Source organism: Oncorhynchus mykiss, chromosome 15, assembly GCF_013265735.2.
Source record: "Oncorhynchus mykiss isolate Arlee chromosome 15, USDA_OmykA_1.1, whole genome shotgun sequence".
NCBI lineage: Eukaryota > Metazoa > Chordata > Actinopteri > Salmoniformes > Salmonidae > Oncorhynchus > Oncorhynchus mykiss.
Genome location: NC_048579.1, coordinates 54,960,054 through 54,985,289, shown reverse-complemented (window position 1 = coordinate 54,985,289; position 25,236 = coordinate 54,960,054). Strand labels below are relative to the sequence as shown.

General features: G+C 43.3%; 2 protein-coding genes across 13 annotated transcripts in view; both read left to right on the top strand.

Moving 5' to 3' along the window:
* LOC110490333 (coiled-coil domain-containing protein 136) overlaps positions 1-15,847 on the top strand; it is a 47,589-nt gene extending 31,742 nt beyond the window's left edge. Inside the window, exons 3-9 of one of the 3 annotated variants that reach the window (XR_005036129.1) lie at positions 367-441; positions 2,513-2,812; positions 6,149-6,260; positions 8,191-8,485; positions 8,650-8,784; positions 10,180-10,245; positions 12,445-12,514. Coding sequence is in view for 2 of the 3 variants with exons in the window: in XM_036944654.1 (XP_036800549.1) it covers positions 367-441; positions 2,513-2,812; positions 6,149-6,260; positions 8,191-8,485; positions 8,650-8,784; positions 10,131-10,235 (1,022 nt within the window). In the remaining variant the exon portion in view is untranslated. Of the gene's footprint in view, positions 1-366; positions 442-2,512; positions 2,813-6,148; positions 6,261-8,190; positions 8,486-8,649; positions 8,785-10,130; positions 10,246-12,444 lie in introns of all 3 variants that reach the window. The other 2 variants (XM_036944654.1, XM_036944655.1) reach the window with 2 other exon arrangements.
* Positions 15,848-21,141: 5,294 nt separating this feature from the next.
* LOC110490751 (filamin-C-like) overlaps positions 21,142-25,236 on the top strand; it is an 84,509-nt gene continuing 80,414 nt past the window's right edge. For 7 of the 10 annotated variants that reach the window (XM_036944653.1, XM_036944652.1, XM_036944647.1 and 4 more), the window contains exon 1: positions 21,143-22,035. In XM_036944653.1, the coding sequence (XP_036800548.1) occupies positions 21,657-22,035 (379 nt within the window). In that variant the 5' untranslated portion in view covers positions 21,143-21,656. Of the gene's footprint in view, positions 22,036-25,236 lie in introns of all 10 variants that reach the window. The other 3 variants (XM_036944649.1, XM_036944643.1, XM_036944648.1) reach the window with 2 other exon arrangements.

The window sequence follows — 25,236 nt, the reverse complement described above, 5'->3', positions numbered from 1 at the left end:
TATTTGTGTTAGTGTGTGGAACTGTGTGTGTCTGAGTGAGTGCGTGTGTGTGTGTGCCTGTGTGTGTGTGACAGCTGTAGCCATGATTGCATGCTGGGTGTTTAGTTCACTGTGACATCACAGCTGGGTCGTGAGGGGGTTGGGAGGTCCTATTGCTCAGCTGTCATGGTTCTTGTGCCAGTTGTCCCTGACCCCAGCTCCCCCGTGGTCCATTCTGCTGACTCACATACACCACATTGACTGTATACACAGTCACTTTGTTCTTCCTCTCCTTCCCCTTTCTCTTCCTCCTCTTGTACATTTCCTCCTCTCATAACCCCCTCTTCTTCTCTTCCTCCCCTCTCTCCCACTCTCCTCTGTTCCCAGGTCTGTTGGAAGATGAGCGTCTGGCCAGTGCTCACCAGGCAGAGAGCTTTACCAGACAGATCCAGAGACTGCAAGGTAGACACGCACGCAAGCGCGTATGCACACACACACACACACACACACAAGCACGCACACAAGCACGCACACCCTTATACACAACCTCTCCTCTCTCCACTTCTGATAAATGAGCACAGCACCATTATCTTCCCCTACTGTCTCATGAAATAGTGTAATGGCTGAGGAAAAGTTACCAATAAACATAACTTTTGTAGATACATGTCTCCTAGCAGGGTCTTGTGATAGTGGAGAGAGGACATAACTTTAAGAGATACAAGGATTGTACACAATCTCCCTTTCTCTCTCTTTTTTTCTATGTGTACTGTCCCCATCACCTGACAGTGCTATAGGGTTTAAACAAAAGTTCTACAATAAACTGTTCTATGCCAGAAGTGCAATAGGGTTTCAATACACATAGCTGAATATGACATTATATCTATTCGCTTATGACTTAGTCCCATCATAGTTATATGGTCTAATGGTCTAACATGACTGATAAATGACACTAGATAAGCCTATCCTAGACTGTATTCACAGAATGTGTCTGCTTGGGAAGAGGTCTGGTACAGCTCCATGATTGGCTGATATCTCAATGGTGCTCAACCTCAGGAGACATGGTGGCCACCGTATGAATGACGTCACGTGACCAGAGACACACCAGACCATAGAAATCCATGTATTACCACTCTGTTCTATTTCATTCTGTGCACCAGACATCATTAGTTACAGGAAGGACAGTGGCTCCAGACGACATAGAGGCCTTATCATGATATCACTTCCTTAGGAGAAGATGCTCAGCATTTTGGATTAACATGGGGTTATGTAGGTGACTGAGTGGACGGGTGTGTGGGGGTGAGATGGAGCACAGCACTCCCTCCTTATTCCTCTCTCACTCCCCCCTTGCAGTGACACTCACCACATGACTCCTACTGGAATGCAGACTGGAGATGGGGGGGGGGCAGGCTGAGGTAGGGATAGTTTGTCTTAGCTCATTTGGCTTTGTTATTCTGCTGTTGTACACACACGATGCCAGTGTTTCCCATCCACAGTGAGGGAGAAGGAGAGAGAGAGGGAGAGAACTCTCCGTACATGGTGCACTCCATGTAACGGCAACCCCAAGGCAGAATGCCATGTGATGTCAGAGGGAGGCCATGTGATTGGCTGAATGACTGTAAACATTAAGGCAGGAGGGGATTGATGTTCCCAGAAGGAAAGTTATCAAGAGCAGAATGTGAACGTACTGCACAACCATGTGTGTGCTCAAGAATTGTCCCCTTGCTCTGGTGAGCCCAGACTCCTTTTGTCCCTAACCCAGGACAAGCCTCTGTCCAGTATAATACTATACTGTACCTCACACTATAACTAAGTAAGTAAGTAGCTTTGTCTGAGCCAGAACTGCCCAGACTGTACATCTTCTTAATGTTGTGGTCCAAGAAGTAATCTAGGTGTGTGGTTCCTCTGTGCAGTGTGTGTTAAGAGAGCTGGTCTGCAGACACAGCCATATAGCCATGGCCTCTTGAGCTCTGGCCATGTCTGTGTAAACAAATCAATCTCCCTTCACTTCAAAAGTCAAGTATGTGTGTGTTTGTTTGTGTGTGTGTGTGTTTGTGTGTGTGTGTGTGTGTGTGTGTTTGTTTGTGTGTTTGTGTGTGTGATTAATGAGGAGAGGAGAGGCGCCAGGGGTTTTTCTTTAGAGACAGAGAGGCCAGACCAGAGCTAATGCCCTTGTCCCTCTCTTCTGCTCTCTCCTTCTTCCCTATCTTCCCCATGCCCCTGGCTCAGTCAGCTCTTGTGTCTGCTCTTTGCAGCCAGGACATGTTCACTAGAGTGTTTACCAGACCTTCCTGAAACAAAAGGCCCTTGACAGAGTACAAGTCAACATTGCTTGTCTTTTTTCTGAATCACAGATTGACAGGAACACCTCTCCTCTCCTCTCCTCTCCTCTCCTCTCCTCTCCTCTCCTCTCCTCTCCTCTCCTCTCCTCTCCTCTCCTCTCCTCTCCTCTCCTCTCCTTTCCTCTCCTCTCCTCTCCTCTCCTCTCCTCTCCTCTCATTTCCTTTCCTTTCCTTTCCTTTCCTTCCCCCTCTAGCTCAGCTGCGTTCGGTCCAGGAGGAGATGGACTCTCTGGAGGAGGAGAAGGAGAGTGAGCTGGGGGAGGTGCAGGAGGAGCTGAGGTCTGCCCAGGAGGAGGTGCTGGTGCTGCAGCAGGCGGGGGAGGAGGCAGCAGCGGAGAGGGAGAACGACATCGCCTCCCTGCAGGAGGAGCTGTGTCGTCTGAGGGCTGAGCTGCAGCGTCTCCGCACCACGGCCCAAGAGTACGAGCTGGAGATCACCACCCTGCGTGCTGAAATCAGTATGAAGAGCATGAGGAGGGAGGGAGAGACTGACGGTACTATCATACTATATACTGCACTAACCCAAACTACTAACCACTACAATACCACACAAGCTGCAACACTGCTTAAATCCCTTTCACAAACTCAAAACACAACCATTCCACACACATTCCCCGCCCAACCAGTACACCACTCCATACATAACACTGAAGCAATGGAAACCAATCAGACATGAGGAAAATCCCAGTCAGGTATACCTATTATTACAACACAGTAGAATAATCCAGTTAAAACTGTAGGCCGGATCAAAGAGAAACGCTAGAAATGTTCAGGTTTTTACAGACTCAACAGGTCCAGTTGGCAGAGAGGCCTTCTTTCTTGCAGAGAATTGTGGGTAAATACAAGAGTCGGGGACTCATCGTCGTGACTCCAGGGTTGCCATATTTGTCTTGATCCCTCTCTGTTTCTGAATGGACCTCAGAGAGATCATGTCAGTATCCATTAAAACACACTTCGACAACGTTTAGAGGATTTATCAGTGTTATTGATCCCAGGCTCATGGTTATTGGGGAAGTCACGGATGCAGAGTTCAAGGTGTCACCACTATACTGTTAGGATAATATGGTAATGACACAGCACCACCGTGTTTACTCAAACAAGAGGGAGGAAAGCCAACAGCCTCTGTTTAAGTTTGATGGGTTGATTCTCTCGTGGTTCCGCTAGTCCGTAACGATCTAGGTAGATCCCCTTTCAGTTTTAATGCCCCCCATTGTTGGACAGGCCGCAGAACTCCTTGCCTCTTGATTCTCTGGTGCCGCCAGGGTAGTTTATGACTCTTGTATTAGACGTGTTGAATGAGAGCTGCAGTTGTTTTGAGTGAATGAAGAGATTGTTGTGGTTGTAATGTTGAAAGTTGTAATTTGTAGTTTGGTTAGAGTGATCTTTTCTCTATTGTTGTAACGACTCTCGTCGAAAGGAGTGGACCAAAGCGCAGCGTGGACAGTGTTCATGATTTTTATTTTCAAAAAACACTCAAACAAAATAACCAAAGTGAAAACGAAAGCGCACAGTTCTGTCAGGTACAGACACTAAACAGAAAACAAGATCCCACAAAACCCAAAAGGAAAATGACAACTGATATGTGATCCACAATCAGAGACAACGAAAGGCCTCTGATTGGGAACCACACTAGGCATAAACAACAAAGAAATAGAAAACATAGATTCTCCCACCCGAGTCACACCCTGACCTAACCAAACATAGAGAATAAAAAGGATCTCTAAGGTCAGGGCGTGACAATTGTTGTATTGTTATGCTGAAAATGAGAATCTGGTCTTGATGGGTTTCCCCAGACTAAATAAAATATAATTATTCTACCTGATGAGTAACAAACGGTGTTGGAGGAAATGAGGATCACAATCTGTCTTGGCCTCTGTAGGGAGGATGCAGACTGAAAACTGATTCCTCCTTTTAACACTCAAGTTGAAACCCCTCGAGTCCAGAAAGCAGGCGAAAGCTTTTAAAAGTTTTAGTGTGTTCTCTGTCTCGATGTGCTCATTTGTTACAGCTGCGACTCCTTTATTTGAATTGAATGCTAATTAAGTAGAAAAACAACTCTGCCCTATATAAAACCAACCCAATAGTAGATATAAATGAATTAAAGTGCCAATTTTCCAGAGCTGGTTATTTTCAGAGGAGAGCCTGGGCGGTCTGGGTGGTGTGTGTATACAGACAGACAGACAGACAGACAGACAGACAGACAGACAGACAGACAGACAGACAGACAGACAGACAGACAGACAGACAGACAGACAGACAGACAGACAGACAGACAGACAGACAGACAGACAGACAGACAGACAGACAGACAGACAGACAGACAGACAGACAGACAGACAGACGGCCATTCCTCCTCAGTGTTGTAAACCTCTCTTCTGGTTTCTTCTCTCCCTACTTTATGTATGCAGTATAATGATGACATAACATATTATAGCAGAATGAGTAACACAGGGTTACTAGATCAAAGGCTGTCTCTCTCTGTGTGTGACCTGTATTATATTGGCAGTTCACGGTACTCTATCCTCGTGCATCTCCAGTCTGTGCATGACTTTCATTAGCCTGTCTAATAGCAGGGCTAATGCCAAAGAGAGAGGAGAGGAAGGAAAGGAAACTGAGAGGGGGAGGGAGAGAAGCTATTGAGACAGAATTAGGACTATAAAAGTAAAGGAAAACAGGGATTCAGAAAGGGTAAATGAGATTGTGCGCAAGATACAGTGGTGGGTCTAAGTGTACTGTACCTCACCCAGTCACATAAACACAGTAGGCTGTTATTATATCCATACATCAGCATCTTGAACAGGAAGTGGCAACCTCTCATACCCACACACACATACACACGTTCAGGTATACACACACATACACACGCGGTTAGGTATACACACACGTAAACGTTCAGGTACACACACACGCACACACGTTCAGGTATACACACACATACACACGTTCAGGTATACACACACATACACACGTTCAGGTATACACACACACATACACACGTTCAGGTATACACACACATACACACGTTCATGTATACACGTACACACGTTCAGGTATACACACGCATACACGCGGTTAGGTATATACACACGTAAATGTTCAGGCACACAAACACGTACACACGTTCAGGTATACACACGTACACACGTTCAGGTATGCACAGACATACACACAGTTAGGTATACACACACAAACACACGTTGCCCAGCAACATTACAAACAGAATTCCTAATTATAACACCTGTAAGAGGAGCTCTTTGGAGCTATAGCGCTGTCGTGTTTAAAGGTATGCTTTACTTGGTTCTTTTCATCGTTTTCCCTCAACTCTCCCACACTCATTGACCACACTCGTCTAGGGGAGGATTGAGCCTCTTCGTTAACAGTATACAGCTTATATAGCTTCCTCCACTGTCCCTGTTCCACACCCGTCTCGATTTAGTGAACCTCCGCTCGCAAACACATTTGCCGCCCTCCTTGACAAGTACCATCTGATTGAGCTGTACAAAAGGATCCAATCGGATAGCTTTTTTTGCCGACATTTCAAGCTATTTGTGTGGGGGGGGGGGCTTACGTCACGTTCTTAACTCTGTTACACTTGAACACATTTCAGGACTATGTCTAAACTAATATGTTACAGGGTCATGGTGGACGCAATGTTGTTGAAAACCTCAACTACCTTCCTCGCCATATCACACCCTTTCCTGTGGAATCTGTTACCATGACTACTTATTGTTAACATGGTTCAGTGCGTCACCTTTCCCACCCCAACACACACACACCCAAGACAAAACACCACACACTAATGTAACCCTGGGAATGTGTGTATGTTCCAGGTGAGTTAAGCCAGCTGACGGCGGAGTGTCATACGATTTCAGACGAGTGTCAGACCCTGAAGGACGAAAACAAACAGCTAAGCCTCAAACTGCAGCAGCTACAGCGAGCCGGGTGAGTGGCCGAGCCGCCTGTCGATCAAGATGCCGACCAATCAGTCACAGCCTCTCTATATCTGGAGACCCCTACATTGCAGTAAAACCCCTCCTATGTGCTCTACAAACCTATTGTCTGTTTATTGTCTGTAGATAATATATCATAACTTTTTGTCTGGGGTCTGATGTAACAAAACAATCTGTCAGTCCACAGACAAGACAATATCACACAGGTAAACAGGAGTATTTTTAATGCCTTCTGAATTGTTAAAGCCTTTGTCTCCTCCATCTCTCTCTGTATTTCCGAGACATTTATTATTTGATCTTCTGTATACACCCTCTAACATAACTAGGAGGCCTATGTGTGTATTTGTGTGTGTGTCTGTGTCTGTGTGCGTGCATTAAGTGTGTTTGGGTCTGTGTGCATGCATGTGATTGTGCACCTGAGAGTACACCAAATGTTTCCCTTTGGATTGAAAATATATACATAATGCAGACAGCACAACAAGGCAACACCTGTTTATTAACAAACAGTCAACAACAGGTTATAATCAGATGAACACACACACACACACACAGCCCAGTGAAGATGAGTCTACTGGTGAATATGAAAAACTCACAACTGAAAGGAAGAGGCTATATATTAGAAAGTGTGCAGTCTACCTCCTACCTCCAACCATAGGCTAGTACCTCCAACACACAGACACTGAACTCTCCCCAACACACAGACACTGAACTCTCCCCAACACACATACACACAGACAGACACACAAACACACTATTTCATAGCCAATCTCTCCATGGTACACACACCCATCCAGAGGGCTAATGTCCTGCGGCTGACAGTGGCACGTTGTCAAAGAGCTCAATACTCTGTCTTCTTACACAACATGCTTGACACAGTTCCCTATAAACCCTTCACTCTCTGCTCTCTGGTGTCCCTACTCTGATCGAAGGGGATACCGAGACACAGGAGAACATCTCCATTTGAGCTCCATGCATACAGACCTGATATTGAGGTGGTTATACTGTGTTTAGCAGGCTGCAATAGCACAGCAGAGCATTGTGGGAAATGAACAGTCTTACTGCAAGAGCATACTCAGGTCTGGTTTCATTTCACCCCCTAGACCCTAGCCTCTCTCGTCCCCTTTGAAGTGATTAATGTGGGTGAGGCCTTAGGAAACAACAATGTTGTATTCTAGGATGCATAGACTAGTAAGTATGCAGCCTGTGTATGTACTGTATCCTGACATAGTTTATTTCCTGTTTTTGAAAGATAACATGTTTCTTTTCGGGATCTAGGTTTGTGGTGACATCGTATTAGGATGGACATTTCATTGAATTCATTCTCAAGTCCCTTTTCCAACCCAGATCTGCTCGAATGAAAGACACGGCACATTTATCCAATGTTAGCCTCAGAGAAAGAATCTCAGACTCATTGGCAGAAGCAGTGACTCATGTTTTCCCAGAATGAGAGAGAGGTGTGGTAGGTTCTTCACAGTGTTGCACTGTAATACATCACACTGAATACAGTAGTTACTTCAATGCACTCTAGACTTGTCGCGCTCATCAATTTTTAAGCTTAAATTATTTATGTTCACTCTACCGGTTCACAGAATGTGTGGTTTTGTTTTAGCAAAGTACTCTGTGGTGTAATGGCGTGATCTGACCATATAAGCTGTTATGTCATGAATGTTTAAACTCTGGGAGAGTTGTGGTTGGCCCAGGGGACAGAGTTAAATATGTTTAAACTCTGTGAGAGTTATGGTTGGCCCACGATATAACTTTCTCACAGTGAATAAATTATGCTGAGAGGGAATCAGTAATGGGACGAGTACTGCACTGCACTGCGGATTTCAACAACACCACAGCAAACACACACACACACACATACAGATGAATGATGCTTATAAATTGCTAATACATTGAATGATCTCTCTGGATGACAGCTCCAATGATGTCTACCTGGCCTTGAGAGGGGAGGGGGATGAGGACCAGAAGGATGAGGGTGTTGGGCAGGATGAGGAATCAGTGAAGGCTGGAGGCTACATGACCCTGTCTCAGACCCAGGGTGGGCAGACCCAGACTGGGCAAGGTGGGTGCTTGGTGGATGCCTCCATCCAGAAGAACATCTCGTTCGATGGCAAGCCTATCACCAACTGGAACGGGGGACCCTCTGAAGCCTTCTCCCTACGAGACCAGCTCAAACTGGCTGAAGAGAGGGCCTCGCAAGTACAGAGACAAGTATGGACACAGATGCTCTCACACACCCACATACAAGTCTTATAAGCCAAATGTGATAATGAAAATTGTCTCTCTGTCTGTCTGTCTGTCTGTCTGTCTGTCTGTCTGTCTGTCTGTCTGTCTGTCTGTCTGTCTGTCTGTCTGTCTGTCTGTCTGTCTCCCAGTGTGAGGGGTTGAAGGGGGAGCTTGCGAACCTGCAGGGGCTGTTTGACTGCAGCCAGAAGGAGAGGATTGAGCTGGAGCAGGAACTGCATCACTATAGGGCGGAGCTAGAGAGGCTTGGCGGCAAGAAGTCACAGGTGAGAGGTCAGCGGTCGGAGGGAGGTAACTTTGGTAACAATGGCCGACAAAAGATGGCCTCTAGCACAACACGTGCTATAAGAAGGGTTATGGTGGTGAAGGAGCTAGTTATGAGGTAAGTAGAAGAGAACGAGATGACACACCTATACACATACACACCTGTATTTACAGTACACTTGAGTAACTGTGTGCTAACTAACCCATTCTCCTCAAGCATCAAGTCTGTCTGTCTGTACTGTGTGCATGTGGGTCAGTAACAACAGCTCAGTCAAACAGCTATGTCTCATGGAATCGTGACTTGTCTCTCGTCCTCTTTCTGCCTCCAGTGGTGTAGTCAGTTATTCTTGTGTCCTCGACTTTGGTCCCTGGCTTCTTCCGCCCTTTTCTCAACATGCATTGCTTCAATGGCGGTGTGTCTCTGCGTCCTGTCGCCCTGTCCAGTGTCTGTCCCCGTGTCCGCCTAAACAACCCGGTCCATATCCTCTTTCTCTTCCTGTCTGATGCCATCAAAACCAGGAAGTGCTGAATCAGAGTTTTGTTGAAAACTGAATAACAAAAACGACAAATCAACCCACATGTTATTATAGAGTACAAATGTGCGCTTATAAGCCAGCCACTCCACCCTTGATGATTTGATTGGGTGTACGTGGTCTCCTTATCAAGGATTTGGAATTAGACTATCTAGCCTGAGTACCACAGTAGTTCATGTCACTCACCTGTCCTCCATAGTTGTAGTTTATCTTGTGACTAAACCCCCTCACCCGCACTGCTGGGCTGCCTACAACTCCCAGGGTTCTCTCTGTCTGAGTGACCGTTTGAGTGACAGGCAGCACTTTTCAGTATGGGCAGAGATCTTTAAATGACAAGATGGAATCATTACACAAGTTGTTCATCTTGTCTTTAACCATCTTTGATGTGCTCTAATGCCATGCTCTTTCTGTTTCTCCCCTCCCTTCATCGTTTCCATGGCTGTGTTTTGTTGAAAACTCCTATTTATAAACACATTCACATTCATATGGTCAAATCTGTTTACCATAAACACCCTACAAAATGTTGCGCAATATGGTTTTTATCTCTTTATTTCTTTCGTTCTGACCTCTCTGTCACACACCCTCTCTGTCGTTGTCTATTGGTCTCTCAACCTGTTTATCTGCCTGTCATCCCATTTATCTACCTCTCAATCACCTCATGATGTTTTATGTACATATATTTATCTGTTGTCTCTTCATCTATCTCTCCACATGTAATTCTTTCATTTTTGCCTCCCTTTATTATGATTTGTGATTTCTCTCACCACCTCCCTCCTCCTCTCTCATGCCCCCACGATCCCTTGTTTTCTCCCCAGAACTGCACTCCTCCGTCTGAGCCCCCTGTTCTCTCCATCCCCTTCATAGGAATGATTGTAATAATGGCCCTGATATGGTGCTGGTGGGAGGAGCTGGCATCCTAGAGGGGACCAGGTATGGGCATGCCCTTTCTTTATCTAGAAGAATCATATATAGTCAACTCTTATTTCCTCTAAGAGAGGCTGAATGTCTGTTGTAGATGCAGATTATTCAGCCTCTGGCTGTGGGTGTGCCTGAATGTAGAATACTGCACACACAGATATACTGTAGATTGCAAATGTAAAGTATAGGGCCAGAACGCATGGTTCCTGTTAGTAGTTAAATGTTATTAGAGTTCTGACAGTATTTGATCTGTTGTGGAAGGGTACCTTATTCCACTGACATAAAGACTCTGATTCAAGCATAAGCTTGTGCTGGCAAGACCAGCTATTACAGTGTAGTAGACCCATGTCTTACAATGTAATATGCCCCTCTAAGAATCACGTTTCTCTTGATCTGTCAATCAAACTCAAGCTGTCTTAGAAACGCAACCTCTATGGTGAACAATAAACATCCAAAGCCACATTAACACCAAATGGGCTAGAACCAAAACGGTAATAGAGTGTTGCAAAAATACTTGACGGAAATCAGCGACTTGGCTCTCGTTGGGGTAAACTGGCTCAAAATGTACCGGGTGGTCGGCTTCGTTCCTCTGAAGGTGGGCCGTCAACCTTAGAGTTAGCAGAGTCACTGAGGCAGACAGTCCAATAACTCAGTCTCACCCAGTCTCCAAATGCACCATTCACTGTGTTTACAATGACTCTACTGAATGGAATGGCTCCGATTCTAAGAATACTAAGAACTTGGCTTGGAACAGCCAAGCGGACGCCACAAAGCTGCTAGTAAGAGAGAAATGAAAAGGAGAGAGAAGAAAGTTGGCTTTTATTTGAGTGGTCCGTCACACTTAGCCGAGAGAAACACAGTGACACGCGACTCCTTTCATGTCTCCATTGGGACTGTGCAGAGATTACCACTAGAGCCAAGATGGATGACACAGCGCTGATGTCAACACCCACCGCTGCTGCCTGACCTCCACAGGCGGGATAGCAGCCAGAGAGCCAGGGAACCGGGGTTTAGATAAACCTTCTTTCCCTCCAACCTCCAGCCGGCTGAATGCTGTGTTGTGGTCAGCCTGCAGTGAGGCATAGCCCTTTCTGCCCCCCCCCCCCCCCTCTCTCTCATATGACCCCTGACAGATTTAGCTGACAGGGGTTTGGGCCAACCTGGAAGTATGTTACATACTTCAGGATGGGGTAGGCTATTTTGCAATGGACATTCAATCATGACTATTTACAGTAGATTGAGTTATGTAGCTTTAGGCATTTAGAATGAGGTATTTCTATTTACCTTGGGAGATTTAGAATGAGGTATGGTTACTTATCTTGGGACATTTCGAATGAGGTATGGCTATTTAGCTTGGAACATTTAGAATGAGGTTTGGCTATTTAGCTTGGAACATTTAGAATGAGGTATGGCTATTTAGCTTGGAACATTTAGAATGAGGTTTGGCTATTTACCTTGGGACATTTCGAATGAGGTTTGGCTATTTACCTTGGGACATTTCGAATGAGGTTTGGCTATTTACCTTGGGACATTTAGCCTGAGTTGGAGTGTTTGTATTTTATTGTAGCCTGATGTGAGTAAGGGTTCTGAAACTTTAATGAGAGGCTCAGGCGTCCATTTTAGGATGACATGGCTACGAGTTGTGTGTGTGTGTGTGGGCGAGAAGCTTTCTGCACACTACACCACACTTATAGGGGATCCTCTTACTGGGCTCCAGGGAGACATCACTGCTAAATCTCTCTCTCTCTCTCTCTCTTACTCTTACTCTCTCTCTCGCTCTCTCTTGCTCTCTCTCTCTCGCTCGCTTTCTCTCTCTCTCTCTCTCTCTCTCACACACACACACACACTCACACACACACACAGAGATACTGCGGCTAACAATGCCCAACACCACTCAAGTCTTCTCTCTTCTCGCATAGGAGTGTGTTGGTTGGTTGTGTGGGTCTGTATCCCAATGCTGTAAATTACTGGGCTGTAAGGCACAAAAGATTCCTTTGTCCAATGTGTGTGTTGAGGAAATGGATGTGTCTAACGTGTGTGTTGAGAAAATGGATGTGTCCAACATGTATGTAAAGCGAAGTGGTTGTTTGAACTACTCTGACCAAACTCGAGGAGCTGATACGGTATGTGTGCTAAAACCTGAGCTGTCCTTATTGTGAATGAATAACCTCTGTGACCTTTGAACCCTGTCCTCTGTCCTCTTGCCACCAGGAGAGCGAGGGAGGCTGGAACCTGGTGGCGGTGGTTGCCGTGGCAGCGCTTGTAGTCCTGATAGTCCCCAGCCTTTCTAGAGCATTTACCTGAGGACTACACAGAAAGGAAGTCACTGTACAGGAAATGACTGTGCCGGTTGCCCATGGCAACACTGGCAATGCCATGCCCCTATCTCATGATGCCCCTGTCAAATCTCCTCCTCGCTTCATCTTCCAAGGAGGACTACATCGAAAACATTTTCACCAGGAAATACAACACAAGAAGGAAGTAGTCCCATACATTACTCAAGGAGAAATACATATACCTGTTTAAGCCACTCTAATGATAAGGACTGCAATATCTTATTTCTCTCTTTAAAGTCCTTCAGTTTGACTCAATCGGTTTCCCTCTCTACTACTCTTCTCTCTGCACTTCTTTAGATAAACTTACGAGTTTAGGGGAACAGCATTATATAACAGTGATTGCCTCGGAGTTTGTGGCAGTACTGTGTCTGCATGGGCGTCAATGGAAAGACACAATTTAGCACAGAACATGTCTGAGCATTTATTGATTGATTGGTTGATGGTTTATTGTTTGATTGGTTGATGGTTGATTGGTTTATTGTTTGATTGGTTGATGCTTGATTGGTTTATTGTTTGATTGGTTGATGCTTGATTGGTTTATTTACAACCTGTAAAGGTTGAATTGTGAAAAGCTCATGCCTTATTGTTTCCTTTGCACATATTGAGTCACTGATAAGATGTTTCTCTTTCTAATGGGCATGTGGTCTTTTCCCAGATCCTACCCCTCCTTTTGAATCACTTTCAACATTGCCAATGCGAATGTCTCTGCTACACTTTGCGTGTCTTTACGGCTCACAATTGACTATCTTAACACTTTTCCTTCTGTTTCTGTTGTGGCATGCTCTTTTTACGTTTAAATGAAGTTGTGTGGAGGAGGGTTTGATTATGTGAGTTTGATGTATTGGATGTTTGTCTCCTTTGTAAATGTTTTTTTCTCTCTCTCGTCTGCGTCTGTCACTCTCTGCACTTTCTCCTTATTGGTTATTGGTTATATCTGCATGTGTATGGAACCACAACCACTATACACATCTATACAGATGAACAATACAATCATAAATGCAACTTGGGGTATTCAATTTGACAGTCCAAATGATTTCCAGCTAGATATCTATTTTTGTAGCCGTAGGAACAAATTGTCCCCAAGACTGAGGAGTTATTTAATGACTGATTCCACTGTGTTTGGTTCTGCTTAGAAACAGAACTTAACAAGGCTCGTTATTTGAAACAGAGAGTTATTTTTGCAAATAGACATTTGTGTTTAAATGTTTTGCGTTCTTTTTTTAATATTAATCGTCACACGCATTCTGAAAAATGACAAACAATCACTATAGGCCACCAAAATGAAAAGTGGAGCCAGTGATGAAATGTGGACCATTGTTTTCCAAGATGCGTATTTTGGGTGTCGTTCTCTTACCCAGTCTTTCGTCTTGTACCGCTTGCGTTCTAATCGCTGATATCTATGTTCTCTAACGATGATGCCCTTTTCTTTGTTGGCACGAAGCACACAGTTTATTCACAGGTTCTGCAACTGCAACTTGCCTGCAATGCATGGGAACTTTTCAGTGTCATTGCTGTAAACTTGACACAACACATTCCAATGATAGATTGACTTAACAACAACAGCGAGGTGACACTGTTGTCATGGAGAAGACGTCTAACCTTTACTCTGCCGTTTCGGCACCTACGGAGTGCACCGAGAATACTTTCTGACTCTTACTCTACCTTTGGCATGATTTAGCTACCATGTAAATACATAGCAAGGCAAATCATTTAAACTCTTTTGCGTGACCTGTGGAGCAAAAAGTCAGAAATGCGCTTTGCATTGGAGGTGGGACGGTGGCGTTATTTTAGAGTGAAATGGCCTTTGTCCGAGAACACACAACGACTATGACTGAGAGCGCAATCTAACCATAAATGTTTTCTTTTCTAGAGGATCGTTTGTGAGAAACGTGCACAGGATGCAGTAAGCGTTATAGCTGGTGCCTGGATTCGTAGTGTGCTGTCATGACTGACAGTTAGTTGGCTTGTTTCATAGATGTATGCAGGCGAGCTAATTCGCTTAATTCCGTGGGTGTGTAGGTGACAAGACATTGAAAGCGTGCTTAGCCAATATTCTTCTGTATTCCAATATCCCATTGTAGAGTTATAGCATTATAAATATGTATAGGTAATTACTACTTCTAGTTTGTGCTATGAATCAATAAATTACTACAATAAGTATATAATATTAGTTTCACTACATGTTTCACAGTCATAACTGTGTGATGGGCAATTGAACACTGAGGTGTACTGAAAAACATGAATGCTTATAGGCTATGCATAGAATATTTTTTCCACAGTGCAGAGACAATATAAGACCTCATTGGTAGGTTAATGCATGCTACAGTGTATGTAAAAACGATATCTGTAGTTTTGTAACAAAATGTGGTATTTGTATTGTGTTGTAAATAGGAAATAGTTTTTCACAGTTTAATAACATGGTTTGTTGATTGAGAGCAGTTCTAGATTGAGTAGAGGGTTCTTTTTGAATTGACTGAACACAGCCAGTGTATGAATAGTGAATATGTGTGAGACAGTAACATGTATAGCCATTGCATGTTAGACTTAGTAAACAACTTGCATGCCTATTGATGGATAGATCTAGTTCCTGTAGTGACAGTCATTTCAGCCAATCCATTGTGACTGTCTTCATGCATGACTAATCAGAATCATTTGTGATTTTCTTCTTACTATTTCAGTCTCTCTTAGTTGATTTACTACTTTACTGGGTTGTCACTATTAATATTTTCACTTTGGTTTCATACAGTCCCTTCTATTCTATCACACTCTACTCTATTCTACTTTTCTTCTTAAATTGTCTGGTCTCTACAATGTGTATAGATTGTTCGGGTATTTATCTTCACTTTTCTGCTGTGCTTCAAATACTGTAAAATCCACTGACAGTGTCCTTTTCTTTCTACCCTGCTTCTATTCCAGCATGGAAGCTTAAACAGTAAAGGAGAGACACATTACGGAAACTATTCTACATTTCAAAACAACCTGTGCTCTTAACTAGAAACTGGCTGCTGCTCACTGCATGTGATGATGTGAAGTTTGACCTTTGACCTTATGTAAAGCTGCAGCTCGTTCTGTATGTCTCTCTGTCTGGGTCTGTGTGACATGGCTAATGTCAATGTCTCTTTTATGCAGCGCTGAATCCGATGTTGCCATAGTCTCTACTAGAGCACCTTGTCAGTCAATGTCTCAATGGGCTTTTAATGAGAATATTGTGAGTATTTTGGTAAATAGTCTGTACATTTTGTAAATGAACTGAGAAATAAAAGTAGTTTATCCTCATTCTATCTGTCTCTCTCTCTGTCTCTCTGTCTCCGTCTCTCTCTGTCTGTCAATTTCTAAGTGAATTGCAGACTACAAGCTGTAGATCGTTCAGTCCAATCTTTATTCGCTGTGTGACTGACCTGTTGACATAGGTCAGAGAGGAGGTTCCAAAGGAACAGCGTAAAGAGGAAAGACGATCAACACTCCCTGCATCGTAGCCCCCTGCAACCCTATCACACCCCTCTGGGTGCTTAACTGTCTCTCCCTCCTCCAGGGGTTTTATATATAGTACCAGCGCTCAGTGTCAAGGCCTCTCACACAGATCCATTACAAGTGAGGGCCGCACCTGATGGACACACACTATTCTCTCCTATACACATAGTCATTATACAGTTATGATACACACTGTTAGTGCAGGTATGCATAATGTTAGCTGTGCACACTGCACAATGTGTTCACATTTCAAGCATTTGATCTATTATATCTCATGGACAGTATGTCTGCTTTGCATGATATAAGCTCATTCCCAAAATACAGCAAGGTTCCCAGTCCAAGCATCCTACATTCGGAAGACGTGACTCTACATGAGATAACATGTGTACCGTATAACATGACATATCAGTGTGTAACTTAGTTGTCGTACAGTGCCTTCAGAAAATATTCACACCCCTTGAGTTTTTTCCACATTTTGCTTTGTTATAGCCTGAATTTAAAATGGATTAAGTAGAGATATTTTTGGCACTGGCCTACACACAATAACCCACAATGTCCAAGTGGTTGTTATTATTTTTAATATTTTTTTTACACATTTATAAAAAATTCACAGCTGAAATGTCTTAAGTCAATAAGTATTCAACCCCTTTGTTATGGCAAGCCTAAATACAAATGTGCTTAACAAGTCACATAAGTTGATTGGACTTCATCTGTGTGTAATAATAGTGCTTCACATTTTATTTAAAACATTTTTTTTTTACCCCCTTTCCTCCATAATTTTGATCTTGTCTCATCGCTGCAACTCCCCAACGGGTTCGGGGGGCATAGGTTGAGTCATGCGTCCTCCAAAACCCGCTAAACCGCGCTTCTTAACACCCGCATGCTTAACCCAGAAGCCAGCCACACCAATGTGTCGGAGGAAACACCGGTCAACTGAAGACAAGGTCAGCCTGCAGGCCCCTGAACTGCCACAAGGAGTAGCTAGAGCACGATGAGCGAAGTAAAGCCCCCCCGGCCAAACCCTTCCCTAACCCGGAGTGTGCAAAGCTGTCATCAAGGCAAAGGGTGGCTACTGAAGAATTTCAAATATAAAATATATTTTGAGGTGTTTAACACTTTTTTGGTTACTACATGATTCCATATGTGTTCTTTCATAGTTTTGACGTCTATTATTCTACAATATAGAAAAACTAAAGAAAAACCCTGGAATGAGTAGGTGTGTTCAAACTTTTGACTGGTACTGTATACATATTTTTTTATACTGACCGAAAATATAAACACAACATGTAAAGTGTTGGTCCCATGTTTCATGAGCTGAAATACGCACAAAAAGCACATTTCTCTCCAATTTTGTGCACAAATTTGTTTACATTCCTGTTAGTGAACATTTTTCCTTTGATAAGGTAAGATGAGGCATTTCAAGAAGATGATTAAAAAGCGTGATCGTTACGTAGGTTTACCTTGTGCTGGGGACAATAAAAGGCCACTCTAAAATGTGCAGTTTTGTCACACAAAACAATACCACAGAGGTCTTAAGTATTGAGGGAGTGTGCAATTGGCAGGCTGACTGCAGGAATGTCCATCAGAGCTGTTGCCAGATAACTGAATGTTCATTTCTCTACCAGAAGTGCCTCCAATGTCGTTTTAGAGAATTTGACAATACGTCCAACCGGCCTCACAACCGCAGACCACGTGTATCCACATCAGCCCAGGACCTCCACATCAGGCTTCTACATTTTCAGGATCGTCTGAGACCAGTCACTTGGACAGCTGATGAAACTGAGGAGAATTTCTGTCTGTAATAAAGCCCTTTTGTGGAAAAAAACGAATTCTGATTGGCTGGGCCAGGCTCCCCAATGGGTGGGCCTGGCTCCCAAATGAGTGAGCTTATGCCCTCCCAGGCCCACCCTAATTCATATATTTCAATTGACTGAAATCTTCATCTGAAATTGTTGCATGTTGCATTTATATTTTTGTTCACTATATATATTTTCCTTTATTATTTACCCTAACCCTATCACCCTTCCCCTAATTGGAGTAAACTAATGGACAACACTTAGGCTTCTACCTCCCATCTATCTATGAACACCATCCATTTTGGGATTTCTATTTGCCATATATTTTTTCAAATGTGCTGTGATGTTTCACAACAGTTCGGAACTTTTCTTTTCTCATAGCTTCTACAGATTGTAAATTAAAAAGATAAACATTTTTAGTAAGAGTAATATTATATCATTGATCAATTGATTATGGCCTTTCAGATCACCCAGCAGTGCTAAATGCAGAGTTAACGCCAGGTAAATGTTGCAATTCTTCAGCCATTCCTGAACCTGCGACCAAAATTATTTTCATTTTATTTTATTATTTTTTTTACATATATTAGAATTTGATTTCTACTTTGACATTACAGAGTATTTTCTGTAGATTTTTGACCAAAAAAAATACAATTAAATCTATTTTAATCCCACTTTGTAACACAACAAATTGTGCAAAAAGTCAAGGGGTGTGAATAGTTTCTGAAGGAGCTGTAAGCAGTGATGACTAGTTAATGTAGACATTTCAGGTGTTTTCAGGAATTTCCTTCCCCTCAGGAAACAACATTATGGAAGACATGAATCCAGTGAGTCTCAGACACTGTGTTTGAGAGCTCAATTACATGTTGATGCTCTCTCTTGCTGACTGAGGTGTGAGATCACCCAAACAAGAGGGGGAGAGGTGTAGATATTTTGGGCCTACTGCCTCTGAGTGTATGTTCCCTTCTTGTGTCCCCCACTGTTTTAGCTTACTCTCTATATTAGGGGGGGGGGGGGGGGGGGGGGGGGGGGTGAGTCAACACCGTCCATTACAACTGCATTTCTGACTCATACAGAGCAACCCTGTCCTAGATGGCAATGCTGACAATTGGCATTCAAAGTTGTAGCACACATAATTATGATGAAATTCTATAATTTGAAAGAACAAAAAGTCACCTGTGTGTTGCCAGATACATTTCTAACTTGTGTATTTCATTTGTTGTAAATGAAGATCTGACTGATAATCAAGAGGTGTCATATCAAGGTAGAATGTTGGCTAAAGAATCATACTGATCACGTTCATTGTTACTTTAGAACTCTGATGCAACCATTCTATTTCAGCTAATTTATCGGTTGCCACATTTTTTTAATTATGACAATGTATATTCTGAGAAACGGAACCGAACAGAATGCTGAATTGTGCTTAAATTCCTTATTCACAAACTGATCTGATCAAGTAGATATGTGTTACAATGACTCCTGATAAATCTTATTCTTTGCCTGGAATCCACAAACTGGGCAAGAAATGTAAGATTTTTAAATGTTCAAAATTCAAAATTTTCTCTTAAAAATAACTCATGCATAAATATCATGTAATTCAATAATGGAAAAAAATACATGTTTCTTTGTCTCCTAATCAACACATGACTTACAAATCTGTCTTCTGGATGGCTGCCCTCAGTTGTCCACATTGTGAAGAAGACATTCTGGGTGTCTGAAGTGTCTGCACCAAGGGCCCAGCCTATCAAAGACTGCTTAGAGCTGAAGGACATCCAGTCTTACCTGGTGCTGGACGTGTGGGAGCCTAACATGGAGTCCCTTCAGAAGGGCAGTGTCCCTCTTGCTGCCTCCAGCCAACCTGGCCACAGCCAACCTGGCCACAGCCAGAGCTGGAGAAGGATTAGTCGCCCTGACCCCTACTGCTACTCCAGGCCCAGCCATGGTGAGAGGCATAGGGGGAGAGAGGTGATGTGGCCTGGCTTCTCTGACGAGAGGAACAGTCACCAGAGCCATGACTTACTGCCAGTGCAGCATGAAGATCTCCAGAGAGAACCAGCAGAAACTCTTCTCCCAGCTGTCCGAGTCCCGTAAGAGGAGCAGGGAGGGTGGGGAGGACCATCAGGCCACCCCAGACTCCAAGAGTAGCAGAGCTGAGCACCCCACCCACAGCATTGTGCGCCCAAGGCACAAAAATGACTTTTTGAGGGGGTGGCCAGAATACTTAACGCCAGATTGTTCTTCAAGATGTTCAAACACTCATAGCTGACCAGCAGAGTCAAATAGTAATCTCAGTGGTTATAGAGGGTGCAAAAGGTCACCACCTCAGGAGTAACTTTCACTTGGCTTAATTAATTCAGGAACCACACCTGTGTGAAAGCACCTGCTTTCAACATACATTTTATACTTCATTTACTCAAGTGTTTCCTTTATTTTGGCAGCTACCTGTACATTGGCAATAGGCTATACTACAGTTTGCAAGGTTAGAGCAAGAATGTATATAAACTGCAAGATAACTAAAACTGATATGAATTATTCTGTGAGTGAGTGAGTGAGTGAGTGAGTGAGTGAGTGAGTGAGTGAGTGAGTGAGTGAGTGAGTGAGTGAGTGAGTGAGTGAGTGAGTGAGTGAGAAAGCGAAAGAGTGAGAGTGAAAGAGTGAGAGAGCGAAAGAGCGAGAGAAAGAGAGCAGCATGGCCTGATAGTGCTCGGTAGTTCTCTTCAGTAAAGCATAATCTATACATGCACATGTGCTATGTTCTCTCTGGGGTGGTACATTCCAAAAGCCCCCGACATTAAGCTTAAGTCATATATTAACAAACTGAGCAGCCTTTTAACTTTTGAAACCCCTGTCAACCCAAGAACCCTGTATGATCTTCCTCTTGTAAATTAAGCATCAAAAGCTTGTCATGCGAGTTTATTTATCAGGTTTAAAATATATATGTTTGACAACACAATGCTGCATCAGTGGACATATGAGTGACAGCAAGAGTAACCCTGGCTGGTAAAGGTTGGATCTATTGAAGATGCTGGCATCATTTTCCCTTCATAGTCCAATTGTTATTAACGCCCGTTTGGCCCTGGTCACCGTTCACTTTTACAACAACCGCAAAGCTCCGTCCCCCTTGCCCAATTTGGAGAGCCTAAAAATAAAGAGAAGTGTCACAACTGTTATGGCGCCCCAGGGCCAATCGTTGACCCCCTTCTCTTGTGTTACCCAATGGTGTTGCCTCTCGCTATCTCCGTCTGATTAGAGAATACCCATCCTGCAGTTGTATATGGTCATGACAGGGGCATTCCAGGGAGTCCAGGGGCCTGACGCGAGCTTCAGGGGTGCCAAGCTTTTTAAAACCCTGTCCTGCCTAGAGCTTCATTTAGCTACTCAAGTGTAACCGACTTCACCAAGCAGGCTGTCGCCGCCGACTTGGTAGGGCTACTAGCGGTCCCGTGCTGTCCATTGTACAGACAACGCGTTCATCTTTCTACAGTCTATTCTTCTTCCGTGCCAAGGTGTCTATTAGGATGCAGCTACCACTTTTTTCACTATTCTGATACATAAAAAATCAGGGAACCGTCCACGTTGGAAACGATAAACGGATTAAACGGACAAGCTCCACTCCAATCACAAGTACAAACGAACATCTCACTTACTCTTTCTTTCATATTTTTCCTAGTTTTACAACTTTTTTCACGGCCAGTGCGCAAGCTTGGCACTGGCGCACAAGAAACATTTTTTTACATTTATTTCCACGCTCCCTTGCGTGCCGTAACGTTCACACACTGGCCCCACTGATTGTGGTATAAAAAAGGGCACGGAAACCGACAACATGATGAGCAATAATACTTACTACGAGCAGCAGCAGCCGCCGCAGTACTACCAGAGTACGGACAACGGGGACGACGAAGAAGAGGAGATGCCGGCTACGGAGAAAGACCTCGCTGAGGATGCGCCCTGGAAGAAAATCCAACAGAACACCTTCACCAGGTGGTGTAACGAGCACCTCAAGTGCCTCAACAAGCGGATCAACGACCTACAGAAAGACCTGACCGACGGGCTCAAGCTCATCGGTCTCCTGGAGGTTTTGAGCCAGAAGAAAATGTACAGAAAGTACCACGCCAGACCTAACTTCAGACAGATGAAACTGGAAAATGTGTCCGTCGCGCTGGAATTCTTGGAGAGAGAACACATAAAGCTGGTATCGATAGGTAAGTGGTGTTTGCATTTAGGACCGATATAGCGCAATGGTTGGGTTTCTCGGAACATGTTGAAAGTTGTTGCTTTGTCCACTCTGTCTGGGGTAGCCCCTTTTGGGGTTACAGTTACTGGTTAGAGGGCGTATTTGAGTCCGGGGAACGAGTCTGAGATTGATTTCTCCTCAAAATGAATGAAACATGCTTTGATGTTATAGAAAAGTAATGCGCAATGCAGCTTTTATTTAGTAGAATACAAATTATTCCTGGTTGTGTTGTTGATTGTTCCATAATTATATTGTTCAGAGTTGTGTTTTCACTGTATACACTTCTCCATAACTGTTGCATGCGTTATAAACAGTGCATAAATTAAATGCACTGTACTTTTTGACGCAAATTACGCACGTCGTTGATATGTACTTCTGTGCGTAAGTGACCAGACAACGGCGCGATGTGTTCAGGATGCGCCAATCAAGAAATGTCCCCTTTCTGACTACCCGACAAAGACTGCTTTCAGCTGTATCCGGGAAACAGAGAGACTCTGGATTCGGTGCAATAATTTGGCATCTCTATGTGTTCAAATATGTGTTCAAATATGTGAAATAAAGATGAATAAGTAACAAAGCATTTGCATATATCCCATTCAAAAAGCACGAAAATATTTTGTATTGCCCATTCACCCTCTGAATGGCACACACCCAATCCATATCTCAATTGTTTCAAGGTTTAAAAATCCTTATTTAACCTGTGTCCTCCCGTTCATCTACACTGATTAAAGTGGATTTGACAGGTGCCATGAATAAGGGATCATAGCTTTCTCTTGGATTCACCTGGTCAGTCTATACAGGTGTTCTTAATGTTTTGTCCACTCAGCGTACGTCACTCACATTTGATCTTATCTGATGACATTACCCACCAGGTCTTATAGAATCAGTGCTCCAGGATGTAGGATATGTTCTTGGAGAACCAATAACAACATCAGAGAGACAGGGGCTCAGCTTGATTGCCCTGACCGGATCTAATGTGGATTATGATGATTTTTTGGTATTTTTGATATTGTATTAGGATCTCCATTAGCTGTTGCAAAAGCAGCAGCTACTCTTCCTGGGGTCCACACAAAACATGAAACATGACACAATACAGAACATCAATAGACAAGAACAGCTCAAGGACAGAACTACATCATTTGAAAAAAAATGTTGTTATTAGCGGCATGGGTGGCAGGTAGCCTAGTGGTTAGAATGTTGGGCCAGTAACCGAAAGGTTGCTAGATTGAATCCCTGAGCTGACAAGGTCAAAATCTGTCGTTCTACCCCTGAACAAGGAAGTTAACCCACTGTTCCCCGTGGGGATAAGAATGAACTCTTAACTGACTTGCCTAGTTAAATAAAAAAATGCATCCACACAAACTATCTAGGTCAAATAGGGATGAGGCGTGTTGTGCCGTGAGTTGTTGCTTTATCTGTTTTTTTAAACCAAGTTTGCTGTTTATTTGAGCAATCTGAGATGGAAGGAAGTTCCATGCAATATGGGCTCTACACTTTCTTGAATTTGTTCTGGATTTGGGGACTGTGAAAACACCCCTGGTGGCATATGATGATGATGATGATGATGATGATGATGATGCAGCAGCCAGCCTGACAGACAGCTGTTAAGACTAGCCCTGTAGAGAGCTCCTCTGTTGCTGAGCCTTATAACAGTGATTTATGAATGCACCTTGTGCTCAGAGAATATGTGGTTCTAAGGAAAATGGTCCTTGGCTGAGCGTTCTGCCTTGAAACCAATCAATGCTATTATATTTATTGTCAGAATCTAAAACGGGTTCACGAGAAAAGGCGGCACATCAAAGCATCCCACCTTGTTGTCCACATCTGTTGTGCTGATGTGTTGTGGCTGTGTTGGCCAAGCCTTGATAAGAGCATGGCAACAGCCATTCATTCTGCCTACCAACAGCAAAACAGACTGAAAACAGGTTGGGCAACAAGATGGGATGGCGAGGGGTTGGTACACACACAGCAGTTGTTTCAGCGTTGCCTGTGGTTGTGTTGGTGTTAGATCTGTCCTTGTGTCAACTGTTTGAAGGTGTGAAGACCACCAAAGACTATGAAATACCTGAAGGTCCCAGCTACTGGACCAGTCAATATGATTAGAGGTTCTGTGAAAAAAAAAAAATCCTGTTGATTTTACCATCATTTACTGACAACCAGTTACCTAGAAATTACTGTAAAAAAAAGTACAAGATCTATCTTTTTTTTTACGGTATGTCATTTCTTTTTTACAGTGTACCATTCCCCTATTCTGAAGAGCCATCAGTGGTACAGACCCCAGTTCCCACTCTGGCTGTTGTTGTTTTCTTCGTATTACACTTTGTTTAATTTCTGTCACACACAGAGCCTTCAGAAAGTCTTCGCACCCCTTGACTTTTTAAACATTTAGTTATGTTTTCAAAATGGGATTAAAATGGATTTAATGATCCTTTTTGTTGTTGTCAAGGATCCACACAAGATATATTACTGTTTTACTTTTCATGAATAAAATAAAATATCATAGATTGTTTCTTCCACGTTGACAAAACTCTATATTTTATTTTATTTATGAAAAATAAGCAGTAATATATCTTGATTAGATATGTATTCCATCCCCTAAATCAATACATGTTAGAATCACCTTTGGAAGCGACTACAGCTGTGACTGTTTTTGCGTATGTCTCTAAGAGCTTAGCATACCTGGATTGTACGATACTTGCCCATTATTTTCCCCAAAATTATTCAAGCTCAATCAAGTTGGTTGTTGATCATTGCCAGACAGCTATTTTCAGGTCTTGCCATAGATTTTCAAGCCTTTTTAAGTCAGAACTATAACTCAGCCACTCAGGAACATTCAGTGTAATCTTGGTAAGAAACTCCAGTGTAGATTTGGCCTTGTGTTTTAGGATATTTTCCTGCTGAAAGGTGACTTTGCCTCCCAGTGTCTGTTGGAAAGCAGACTGAGACAGGTTTTCCTCTAGGATTTTGCCTGTGCTTACAGTAGCTCTATTCCAATGCTTTTTAACCATAAAAAAACTACCGCCAACACCATGCTTGAAGAGTGGTACTCAGTTATGTGTTGTGTTGGATTTGGCCCTAACATAACGCTTTGTATTCAGTACAAAAAGTGAATTTCTTTGCCAAATGTTTTGCAGTATTACTTTAGTGCCTTGTTGCAAACAGGATGCAT